The 13,155-nt window shown below is 41.1% G+C and overlaps 1 protein-coding gene across 17 annotated transcripts in view; it reads left to right on the forward strand.

Moving 5' to 3' along the window:
* SCMH1 (Scm polycomb group protein homolog 1) overlaps positions 1-13,155 on the forward strand; it is a 187,452-nt gene that overhangs the window by 101,236 nt on the left and 73,061 nt on the right. For 14 of the 17 annotated variants that reach the window (XM_047869812.1, XM_047869809.1, XM_047869814.1 and 11 more), the window contains one exon: positions 3,266-3,509. The exons of the other annotated variants lie outside the window; for them this stretch is intronic. In XM_047869812.1, the coding sequence (XP_047725768.1) occupies positions 3,266-3,509 (244 nt within the window). The remainder of the gene's footprint in view (positions 1-3,265; positions 3,510-13,155) is intronic. 17 annotated transcript variants of the gene reach the window in all.

Raw genomic sequence — 13,155 nt, forward strand, 5'->3', positions numbered from 1 at the left:
ATTAGAAAGAATAGAGAATAGGAATATTCAAGAAGGTATTAACAGAATTTTCCAGAGTGTGCAATAAAGGCAAATACATACCTTAAAACATCACAGTATTAATTGAAGTCCAGAGAAAAGATCCGAGCAAGTAATCACACAGGGTACCTTCCAGAGGGTTACAGGTAGCGTGACAGCACATTTCCAGACAGCAGCCGTACAAGCCAAAAGATCATAGAACAGTATCTTCCAAGTACTGAGAATAAAATTATTCCACCTAGAATTTTATATCTAGCTGTACTATTATTTCAGAACAAATACAAAACCAAGACATTTCCAAACAAACTAGTACAAGTAGATACTTTCAGCCACTGAAAGAACAACTGAAAAATCTATTTCAGGAGGAGGATCATTGAACCCAGAAAATAAGAATGGACGTAATAGTGATGAGGAAAGATTGCTTAACATGTGGGTAAAACTAAGCAAGCAGTTCCTGTAACTGTATAAACTAAGTATAATAACAATGTGGAACTAAATTATCAAATACCTATTAACTCAGGAGTAGGTAAATTTCAGGAGTAGATATTGTTTGGGACTGTACATATAATGAGTTTTAGACTGAATTATGTCAACTATACAGCTACAGTCTCAAGGCAATCTGCTAAAAGATTCTAAATAGAATGGTTAACGTCTGAATCAATGGAGGGGGTAAAAAGGGAAGAAAATTCAATTTACTGTAAAGGAGAAAAAGGAACCCAGAAAAATCAAGTTACATAGAAATGTAGGCAAGATAATAATTGTAATAAATTTAAATATCTCAGTTATCGCAAAAAAGGTTAAACTCATCAGTTCAGTCAGATACCCATTAGATTGTTTTTAAATCTAGCTCTATGCTGTTTATAAGAGACCCTGCTAAAATATACACCAAATGTTGAAAGGAAAAGAAAAGACACACCAGGCAAATCTTTGTCAAGAAAGCCTATGCTAACTATACTGACACTAGGCAAAGGAGACTTTGTCGCTGAAAGACTTCATTAAAGAGGCCACAATCTAATGATTAAAAAAAGTACATGCTCCTGAAAAACAGTGCCTCAGATATGAAAGCAAAATTTGACAGAATTTAGACAAATTGGAAAATCCACAGTTGTTGACGAATATTTCAGTATATGTCACTCATAATTGATCAATAAAGCAGACAAGGAAATTGGTGTATCAGTCAGCATAAGCTACTCAGTATTAAATCAGCTGATAAGTTTTTTGTTTTTTGTTTTTTTAGGTTTATTTGTTTTGAGAGAGAGAGTGCATGTGTGTGCCACTTGTGAGCCAGGGAGGGGCAGAAAGAGAAGGAGAGAGAGTCCAAGCAGGCCCTATGCTGTCAGTGCAGAACCCGATGCGGGACTTGATCTCACAGTGAGATCATGACCTGAGCTGAAATCAAGAGTCAGACACTTAACTGACTGAGCCACCCAGGGGCACCAAGCTGATCAGTTTTTAAGAGTCAGTTGCAGGGGCGCCTGGGTGACTCAGTCGGTTAAGCATCTGAGTTAGGCTCAGGTGGTGATCCCACAGTTTATGGGTTTGAGCCCTTGCATCAGGCTCTATGCTGACAGCCTGTAGCCTGCTTCGGATTCTGTGTCTCCCTTGCTCTCTGCCCCTCCCTTGTTCACACTGTCTCTGTGTCTCTCTCTGTCTCAGAAATAAATAAACATTAAATTTTTTTAAGAAAAATAAATAAATCAGTTGCATTTCTATTTAACAGCAGCAAGTGGCTTGAAAATAAATTTTTTTTTAATTTTTTTTCTTTTAATGTTTATTTATTTTTGAGAGAGAGAGCATGAGCAGAGGAGGAGCAGAGAGAAAAGGAGACACAGAATCCGAAACAGGCTCCAGGCTCTGAGCTGTCAGCACAGAGCCAGACACGGGGCTCGAACTCACAAACCATGAGATCATGACCTGAGCCGAAGCCAGACGCTCAACCGACTGAGCCACCAGGGCGCCCCTAAAAATTTTTAAAGATAGCACTTATGATAACAATAAAATAATATGCCTAGAAAATGTTAATAAAAGCATGAGATACTTATAAAGAAAAATTAAAAATCTATATTAAAGAAAAAATCTACATTAAAGAATACTTAAATGGAAAAGACTATTATGTTCATGGATGAGAAGGCTAAATATCATTTATACAAAGGTTATTTCTTTCTAAATTAATCTATAAATTCATTGGGATTCCACTCAAAATCCAAAGAGAGGTTTTCTCTGGACTTGAAAAGCTGATTCCATGGTATCAGCTTTCATACCAAAGATCATATGAAATTCATAATGAAAGATCAGGGAGAAAGAATAGCCAAAACCATAATAAAAATGACAAAGCAGGGGACTTTTTCTACCAGATACCCATTTAATAAGACCATGTTAGTAAGACCCTGTTATTGGTGCAGGATCAGAGTGTAAGACCAGAGAAAGAATAGAGTGTATAACACTTGTTGAGAACTTTATCTTTGCAACTACACTGCAGATCCACACCGTTGGACAGAGTGAGCAATGTTACGAGCACTTAGGAGGGCAATTTGACGATACTTAATAAAGCATAGGATGTATATATCTGTCCTATAATCCAGCAATTCTACTCCTACTTACATACCCTAAAGTAACCCTTCCACACGTGTGCAAAAGAACAAGTGCAAGAATGGTCACTGAAACTCTTGAAACAGTGAACAATTAGAAATGATCTTAAATGTCCATCTGAATAGAATGAATATGTTGTGATATATACATAATATGGAATATGAACTATTAGCACTTGAAATATATTGGAGCTAAATTTATCAACGTAGGTAAATTTCAAAAGTGTAACATTAACCACGCACAAAAAAGTTGCAGAATGATATGTATGGTATAATACCATTTATATAAAATTTTGAAGTATGCAAATGGATGCATATATATATATACACACACATATATGTATATACACACACACACATACATACATAGTAAAGTATGAAAACATGCATGAGGAATGGGCACAAAAGGGATTCACCTTTAAAAGTGTTACCTTTTATTTCTTAAAAAAAAATCAGAATCAAAATGGTAAAATGTCAAGACATAAAAAGTAATACTTTGGTATACTCTGAAATTCATTTAAAAGAAAGACTACACTTTCATTATAAATCTTCGGTAGCAGCCGGTGACTTTTTCGTCATTCCAAACTTGGTAGCAGTCTCTTGGGGCACACAGACTCTGTGTTTGCATCTAGGTCTGTATGTTTCTGTTTCTCATCTAGGAACCACCCTCGCCTTCCCACAACTTCTTCAAAATGGGAATGAAGCTAGAAGCTGTGGACAGGAAGAACCCTCATTTCATTTGCCCAGCCACTATTGGGGAGGTGCGGGGCTCAGAGGTGCTTGTCACTTTTGATGGGTGGCGAGGGGCCTTTGACTACTGGTGCCGCTTCGACTCCCGGGACATCTTCCCTGTGGGCTGGTGTTCCCTGACTGGAGACAACCTACAGCCACCTGGCACTAAAGGTAAAGGCTCATCCATGAGCTCTTGAAATCAGGACCCAGGTTGGTAAGGGAGGTTACCTGGGTCTCCCACGGTCAGCGTTATCTTCAGTAAACCTCACTAGTAGGCAGCTTAGGTAAACACCAGTGTCTACCCGAGAGCAATCAGAAACGATAAGAATTTAATGTCCAAGGAAGCTAGATGTGGAGTTTGGGATAAAGTAAAAGTTCCTTACTCTAAATATCGTAGTTTATTCTCAGGCAACTAGCTTTTCCTCCCTGTCACTTTTGTTCCTAACCTCTTTCAGAGTTTGAGTAGCATTGATTGTCTCAAGGTGCACCTCTCTCTCGGGTCCCAGGGGCTTTGCATATGAGCTGGAGTAGCAGTGTGCCATCAGGATACTTGAGAAGCACCGTAGCACAATGGGAAAAGCATGAACTTTGAAGCAAAGTAGACTTAGGTTTGAGTTCCAGCTCTGCCTTTTTTTTTTTTTTTTTTTTTTTTTTTTTGCCAGCCGTGTGGCTTTGGGCAGTTAGTTTGCCTCTCTAAACCTCAAATTCTCTGTCTGTAAAAGAACACCTGCTTCATAAAGTTATTGTGAGGAATAAATGAGATGATATGGGTAAAATGCTTACATAATATCTGGCAAATAGCAAGTGCTAAACAAATGTTTTTATTATATTACTGCTGCTCTTATCATAGTTACTACATCCTGTATTATATTTATTATAATTACTAGATAATATATAATATGCCACATTATTGGTATTATAATGCTATTATTATAAAAATAACCACTACTAATGGAAGAGTATATATAAAATGCTAGAATAGTGCCACAGAGTAATTGAACAGTAAATTATGTTTCTAATGATGATGGTGTTGGACATCATCCAGAATAGAATTTGAGATAGCTGCTCTAAATAAAAGAAATACTAAGAATCTCATCCCTGAAGTCTAAAAGTGCTAGTTAATCTGAAGGCGTAGAAAGTCACCCTTCCTATTGTCTGTCAGTCCCTTTTCTAAACCTCTGTCAGTTTCATTCATTCAGTTAGCCTGGTATTTATTGAGCACTTAACTGTGAGCCAAGCTGAAGATACAGCAGTTACAAGGATGAAAAACACTTCTGCCCTCCTGGAACTTCTATTCTAGTGGGATGAGATAGGTGATAAACATCGAAATCACGAAATAAACAAGATGATTTCAGATCCAGTTTCTCCTCAGGAATAAAGTATAATGAAATAGTGGCAGCAAAGGTGGACTGAGAAGGGGTTTTTTGTTTAACAGCTTTATCAAAGTGTAAGACAAGTGAAACAGACGGCACATATTTAAAATATACCATTTGAAAAGTGTTGACATATGTGTGCATCCATGAAACCATGACCCACAATCAAGATAATGAACATATCCATCATGCTCAAAAGTTTCCTCATTCCTCTTGGCAGAGGGAGGAGATTATTTTTTTTAATGTTTACTTATTTTTGAGAGAGAGAGAGAGCAAGCATGCACAAGTGGGGGAGGGGCAGAGAGAGAGAGAGAGACACACACACACACACACACACACACAGACTACGAAGCAGGCTCCAGGCTGTGAGCTGTCAGCACAGAGCCCATTGCGGGGCTTAAACCCACATACTGCAAGATCATGACCTGAGCCAAAGTCAGATGCTCAACCCACTGAACCACCCAGGCACCCTGGGAGGAGATTGTTTAGATACAATTTCTTTTCAGGAAAATTTGTCTGAAAAGGTCATATTTGAATTGAATGATCAGAAAGAATTCCAAGCAAGGACAGGGCATACATATCATGGTGCTGAGACGTGCGTGAGCGTATGTGTTTCAGGGGCAGAGAGAAGACTGCTCCTACTCTAGAGCGCTGTGTGAGAAGGAAAGTGGCAAAACCCTGTAGGACCTGGAAAGCCAGAGTGAGAATTTGGATTTTATTCTAAACATGTGGGGAATTGTTAGAGGGTACTATGTAGGGGAGTGACGAGATCCGATTTACTTTTAAAAAGTCACTTGCACTTGTATCCAGAATTCAACTCAACAATAAAAAAGGCAACCCAATTAAAAAATGGGCAAAGGGTTTGAATGGACATTTCTGCAGAGAAGATAATATAAAAGGCCCATAAGCACTTGAAAAGATACTCCATGTCATTAGCCATTAGGGAAATGCTAATCAAAGCCACAAGGAGATACCAGTTCACATCCATGGGTAAGATATAATCAAAAGGCAATAACAAGTGTTGGTGAGAATGTGGAGGAATTGGATACATGGCTAGTGAGATTGTAAAATGGTGCAGCCACTTTGGAAATAGTTTGGAAGTTACTCAAAGTATTAAGCACGGAGCTACTTGTGACCTAGCAATTCCACTCATGGGTATACGCCCAAAAGAACAGAAAACATGTCCATAGAAAAATGTATCATGTATGTTCATGACAACATTATTCATTGTAGCCAAAAAGTGGAAATAGGGGCGCCTGGGTGGCGCAGTCGGTTAAGCGTCCGACTTCAGCCAGGTCACGATCTCGCGGTCTGTGAGTTTGAGCCCCGCGTCGGGCTCTGGGCTGATGGCTCAGAGCCTGGAGCCTGTTTCCGATTCTCTGTCTCCCTCTCTCTCTGCCCCTCCCCTGTTCATGCTCTGTCTCTCTCTGTCCCAAAAATAAATAAACATTGAAAAAAAAATTTAAAAAAAAAAAAAAGTGGAAATAGCCCAAGTGTTCATCATGTGATGAACAGATAAATAAAAGGTGGTATATTCATATGAAATCTTGTTTGGCAATAAAAAGGAATGAGTCCTGAAATAGACTACACCACAGATGTACCTTAAAAGACATTAGACTGAGAGGAAAAAGCCAATCACAAAAGCCCACACGTGGCATGATTGCTTTTGTATGGGCTGTCCAGAAGAGGCAAAAACACAGAGACAAAAGTAAATCAGTGGTTGTCAGTAGCACGGGGGAGAGGGAAATGGGAGGTCACTTTGATCAATATGGTAAATATTCCCTGCAATTAGATCGGGAAGGTGTTTGCACATCTGTGTATCTACTAAAAACACCGAATTGTACACATTAAAGGGATGAAGCTTATGGCATATGAACTATATATCAATAAAGCTGTTATTTAAAAACTCCCTCGGACTGCTTATGGAGAATGGATTGTGCTGTGCTGACTGTGGACGAGGAAGAGGGGAGAGTTGCTGGGATTAGGTTGGTGGCACTGGGGTGGGGAAAACTTGAGATGGGGCAGGGCAGCGGTCAGACACACTTCTTGCCTCAGGGAAGTGCTATTCCTCCATATGCTTCAAGAAACAAGCGCCTGAGATTGCTATGAGAAACAACCCGTTGCTGTCCCTCGGCAAGCCCTGTGAGGCAGTATCTTCTGTGGAAGCAGGGAGAAGAGAAGTGCCTTGGAGGTAGTAGCAGAGTCATTTTTGCTTACTTGAGACAAGTAGGATAAACCTCGGTGCTCCTGGCTATGTTCAGTGAGTAGGTTGGTCTTCTCACTTTCTTGCCTAGGCAATTTCATCATGCTTACTGTAAATCTCTTAGCGTTTCTCCACAGCCACAAGACCAGGGAGTCTTTGTGCCCAGGAGTTGCTGGGCAGGTATTCCTTTGTGACTGGGCACCATGCTGATAATAAATACGACTATGTGGTTGATGCTTCCAGAGGCGTTTGCTGACTGTTTTCATCCTCCTCTTTGCGTATCTGGGGACAGCTGCGATTTTTAACAGCAGATGACCAGATCAGCAGATGACTCAGAGGTGGAGAGAGACCTTCTTCTGGTTGGCATTTCCAGACCAGATCCTTTGGCCATCATTCCAGCAGCCAGGGTTCCTCCAGCAGTTCCTTTGCCCCCCTCCCCTCCCCCTCCGTAGGTTCTCCAGTGTGGCTGTTCAGTAACAGCAGAACTTCAGCCACCTCAGTGTCCTGGCTAGGGCGCAAGTGATCCAATGTGGAAAAAATGTGGTTACTCAATTCTTTTCTCAAAACAAGATGTTCTCTCTGTGTAAGCCTGTTCTCTTTCTAATCATGCTGTCTCCTCCTCCCTTCCTACCTTCTGGCCATTCGTGTGCAAATGGTAAAAATTCAAAGTAATATGAGATTGTTTCTTGCTCTCAGCAAATAGGAAAAAACACCGATTTTATTCAGTGTTTTTTACATGGCGTTATTTCACTTTATATTCCTGGTAACTCTCAACTAGGCATAATTATTTTCAGATACATTTTATTTATGAGAAAAATAAATTTCAGAGGATTAAGTGACTTAGTTCTGTTGATATTTGAGTCTAGAGGGAGAAGTCATGGAGATCTTCCAGTAGGACCAGCTGTCAAGGCCATTTAGAGCCATATTGCCTTCACACATGTCCCCCCTGTACTCTCCCCATTCTCCTTCAGGCTTTCTTCAAAGCTTCGTTTGAGACCCTGGATTTTGGCTTCCAGATCCTGATACGAAATAGGAAAGAAGCAGTGTTGGGGAATATCAGAGCTTTGAACGAGGGTCTAGTCCCAGCTGGGCCACAAACTTATGTCTGTGAGCAAGTGATTCCTAATGAGAGGTTGAGCTAGGTGACCCTCAATGGCCCTCCCACCCTTGTGATACTGTCCATTCCTGCTCTTGGGGATGGGTAACAAGGGACCCCTGTGACTGTCTCCTGCTTGATTCTGGGTCTGGCTCACCTACTACTTTGCTCTGCCCTCCAGCCACCAGGGCTCTGCCTCTCTCAGGGACTCCTGCACGCTGGCCGTTTTCTCCTCTGCTAAGAGGTAGTAATCCTTTTTAGCTCTTAAACTCCTGGCGCCCAGCCAACTCTCATAAGAGCAAATACAAAGCTTACAGCTAATCCAGGGTACTTGGTTATAAAAGGCAAGCGTTGTTTTTGTTTTTTAAGCTCATCACTTTTTTTATGTGTGACTTAACATAAAACTGAAACAGGCAAGTTTTACTTTTTAAACTTTAAAAAACAGAGAGTTCAGTCCATTTGGCTCGACTGTAACACTTAACTAGGCTTCTCACCATCCTGACATCCACACTGATTTCAATCTGGGTGAGCCCATTTTAGATTACATTTTAGCTTCCTATGCAACTTTTACAGTAGGAAGAGAATGTGAGCTGTGAGCTACCGCGCATTTACGTTTTTATTATAAATTAATGTGTTGCTGTCTGGATTATACTCCCAAGTTCTTGTGACTTCATAGAGTGTAACTGGGTCTGGCTGCTCTCAATATGCTGATACAAATATGGGGTCCAGGAGAGGTGCTGCCCTTGAGCACACCTGTTGGAGTAAAAGGTCAGCCGGGTCTCCTACCTTTTCATTCCACCCCTTCTACCTGTGGCATCATACAAAGAGAATGCTTCATAATCTGACTCGGTGCTATGGTTGAGGGGAATAGTAGTTTCACTCTAGTCTAGAGAGTAAGAATTTGATGCTTCAAAACACAACTTTCAGAATATCTCTTCACATTGTTTCTGTGAAACATTTAAAAGGTATTTTCCATACTTTATGGATGGCCTCTTCCTCTTATAAAACTATCTAGGAAACTATAGCCACTTTGGGATTCTGGGTCAGAAAGAGGATTGGTTAAATTGTAATCCTAAACTGTGCAGGGAAAAACCAGGGTAGAGGCGAGAATAACACAAGCCAGGCTAAACTGTGGGTCACAGCATGTACACAGCATGTAGGTCAACTAACGGGTTGATTTTCTTCAGCCATCCATCCATTCTTTCAAGTTCTAAGCCCTAAGCCACAGCTGAGTGCTAGTCATTGGCTTAATTGAGGGAGCATCTGCCTTTAGAGTTTACAGTTTGGGGAGTGTATAGACAAATAGAAAATTACAGCTTCAAAGTGATAAAGTACAGAAGGGCCCCTACCTAGTTTGAAAACTGGAAGGTGGAGGTCAGAGGAGGCTTCCAAAGAAAGTGACATCAGACTGAAACCGGAAGAAAAATTCTAGGTAGCCATGGAAACAGAGTAGAGGCCCAAGATTAAAAAAAAAAAGAAAAAAAATGTGTTGAGGAACTGAAAGATGCTTAGACAACTAGACTGTAGCATGGAGAGAGAGGAATGGAAAGCGGAAAGGCTGGAGAAGAAGCCCTTTTAGACTGTTTTAAAGATTGGGGTCTTTGCCCTAAAAGCAGTGAGAGACATTGAATGGGCTTTGTAGAGTCGCTGGTCAGATTTGTGTTTTAGAAGACCATTCTGGTAACAGTGAAAGGATAGGTGGCTTCCAGAAGGTGGAGGCAGATATGCCTATTAACAAGCTGTTAAAATATGCCAGTGAAAGAATTGAGGCAGTGACATTGTGGTGAAAAGGATAAAAAGATTGGCGGGGGGGTGGGGGGGACATATTCTTTGAATAAAGAACCCAAAATACGAGTTCTTACAGTCGAACACCTGTCGCAACTACTTTACTTATTTAACAAATAATTACCCCTACAACATGGAAATTTTGCTAGTTTTTCTGTATAAGCATTAATGAGAAAGCTAAAATTCTCCTTTTCATTTTGTCTAGGAAGTTAGGGTTTCTTACTGCCTAGACTCCTTGTTAAATGGAACTAAGTTATTCATCTTTATCTCCCCAGCACTTGGCACATGGTAGTTATTCAGTAATAATTTGCTGAGTGAAGTAGATCACGCTGAATATTCTGATTCCATTTCTGTTCATCAACATCCAAAGCCACTACTCCCTTAATTACCAAAGTGAGAGTGCTACTCCCATTTTCACAGCAGAGTGAAATCCATTTAAACTAATGTTCCGTCTTATAAATTTTGGAAACCTTATGGCCAAAAGTCAGGATGGCAAAGGCCACTCGTCTCCAGAAACATTTGTACAGCTGTACACCTGCCCTTCCATCCAACTTCTTTTGCTACTCAGCCACAGCAAGCAGGAGAGCGTCCTCTCCATAGGAAACTTCTAGCAACCAACATGCCGTGCCTATCTCTGAGAAGGCGTGTTCACTATGTCACGAGCAGTGTGGGCACATTGATCAGCGAGCGAAACAAATTTTTTTGGTGCCCTTAATGAGGACAGCTACTTGGTTGTTTGGCTGTTTTCCTTTTTACCTTCTCAGATATCCTAGTTCCAGGCCTCGCCTTTATTTAATATACCGTTTCCTCCCTCCTCCACACATGTGCATGCACACACACACAATCTCTGTCATCATCGCAGATGTGGCCTTGTACTCTACTCACATCTAGAAACGCCAGCCTTTATTCATCCGTGTGGCCGACAGTTGTAGAGCCATCCCCTTTTGGTGGCGCTAGGCTCGGTGGAGGTTAGAGACAGGTGCCTGCTTCCCAGGTTGAGTGAGTAATTGAAAGAAAATGAGCATGTGCTCATGTGCTATGCACCAAGTAGCACAGGGAGATGCCTGCTATGGGTTCTATCTGAATTAGATGCCTGGACATCTCAAGAAAACTGTGCCAGAAGTGTTTAAATGCTCTATTTTGGTCCAAAAAAATACATGTATTTATGAGATGAGGCTTTCTCTTGATTGTATGTTGATGGTACACAAATAGAAATAGGAAAATGGGGCAGTGACATGAGACACTAGATTATGAAGCGGGGATCTAGGTTCTCCCACTGATTGTAATTATGTCTGCCTAAAGGACAGAAAAGCCTTGTCCCATACCTCTCTTCCAGCTCCCATAAGCTGCCCCTTTGGCTCTGCCCAGTTCCCTTGCCTTCACCAGCCACAGATGCCTGAGAATGGTAGCAGTTTCTTGGCACATGTAATGAAACAACTGGCATCTGTCAAACTCCTGGAAATAGTGAGATGTGACTTAAACAGTTCATAGATTTGACCACACCTACTGTTTTCTTTAGAATTCTTAGACCCATGTAGTTTTCTTTGGCAGCCTTTTATTGAACACCTACTATGTGCCAGCATCAGTACATATCAACTTGCAAAATCCCCTAGTTAAAAAAAAATTTTTTTTAACGTTTATTTACTTTTGAGAGAGAGAGAGAGACAGAGCGTGAGCGGGGAAGGGTCAGAGAGAGAGAGAGGGAGACGCAGAATCCAAAGCAGGCTCCGGGCTCCGAGCTGTCAGCCCAGAGCCTGACGCGGGGCTCGAACTCACAAGCTGTGAGATCATGACCCGAGCCGAAGTCGGACGCTCAACCAACTGAGCCACCCAGGCGCCCCAGCAAAATCCCCTAGTGTATGTGGTTTTTAGGAAAGCCGGACTGGAAATCAATAATATAAACTCTATGTAGCTACATTTTCTCCCTTAATTATATGGATGATTTTTTCAGGAAATATTGCAGGTGTAATCTCAATAGTGACTTACTAAGTAGACCATAAATATCCATGTATGTGAAAGAAGACGAGGAAAACTTGGCAAACTCTTTGACAGAGCAAAGAAAAAGCAAGAGTATGAGGGTGATACAGCAAGAAGGCAGGAGTTTCAAGCTTTTGGGATTCATTGTCTTACGCTATGGAAAGCTGGACTGCACTCATGTGACTGTGTGGCTGACCAGCATGCGCTTCATCACAGGGTGCTTTCACCGAGGGCCCTCGGTTTCACCAGACACATTCACAGATCATCTTCTGCGAACACATAGCCCTACACCTGCAGAAATTGCTCCCAAATCCTCTTGCCTATTACCCTCAACAGCTAAGGCCAGTCACTCCTTTGTCAGTAGTAGAAGGTTCTTAGAGTTGGCTTGTGGTCCTGTCATGCACGATCTTATTTTCCTCTGTTTCCCCCACTCTCTGTAGATTTATCAGTTTAAAAACTCACAGGAAAAATGAAACGTCTTTATAGTTGTAGAGGTCTTCTCCCCGTGCTGTAGGAATTAGAGTCCAGCAGGAAAGAAGGAGCTAGATCTGGAGAACCGAAAGTGTTAACCGAGCTGGATCAGAACAAGAGGCAACCCATGCTGCATTAAGTGAACTTGATTTAGAGGAGTGGAGTTTCAGCCTTGGCATCAGCCCAGCTGGCAGCACATAGCTGAACCCAGCCAAGTTGAGCAAAGCTAATAAAGAACACATCCTCTAAATTACAATGCCAAGCCAACGATACACTGCTGTGAGTGAAAACAAGATCCCAGTCCAGGAAACTGATAAACCAAATGGGTTTCCCCCTGCTCCTTTTTTCCCCCCATTGTTCATGTTCTATGTCATGTAGACACACACAAGTTGGGCTTACTTAACATTTTGTACATCAGTTTTCAATTCCATATACTGTGTTGTTGCCAGAGAGAGGAGAGATCTGATAATGAATTTTTTTTTGGCAAATAAGACTCTTAAGGATTATTGGAGAAACCTAGAAGTCAAAAATACTCTGACACCCTTCATTATTATAAGTAGGCATGTTTAGTTCATTATCTTCCTTCCTTTACTTGGGGATACACTCTTGTTTATCAGTTTCAAGATAAAATAGTGGGAAGAGCATGAACTTTAGAGACCAAACGATCTAGGTTCAAATCAACCTCTGTGTGTTCAGTTTCTCCATCTTTAACATATCCAAGTATAATGGTTGTCTCAGGAAAAGGCACTTGTGGGATTGTTTGAGTTGCAAGCTAAAGTAGCCACTTTTTCATGGAACATCATGTATAATTAAAAGAAAAACCTACTTGGATATTTGGCAGACTCTTTCTCCAAAATTAAGTGAGCTGGTCACTTTAAAGAAGACAACCTATAAGCATTTGCTGTAAATGAT

Source organism: Prionailurus viverrinus, chromosome C1 (assembly GCF_022837055.1).
Source record: "Prionailurus viverrinus isolate Anna chromosome C1, UM_Priviv_1.0, whole genome shotgun sequence".
NCBI lineage: Eukaryota > Metazoa > Chordata > Mammalia > Carnivora > Felidae > Prionailurus > Prionailurus viverrinus.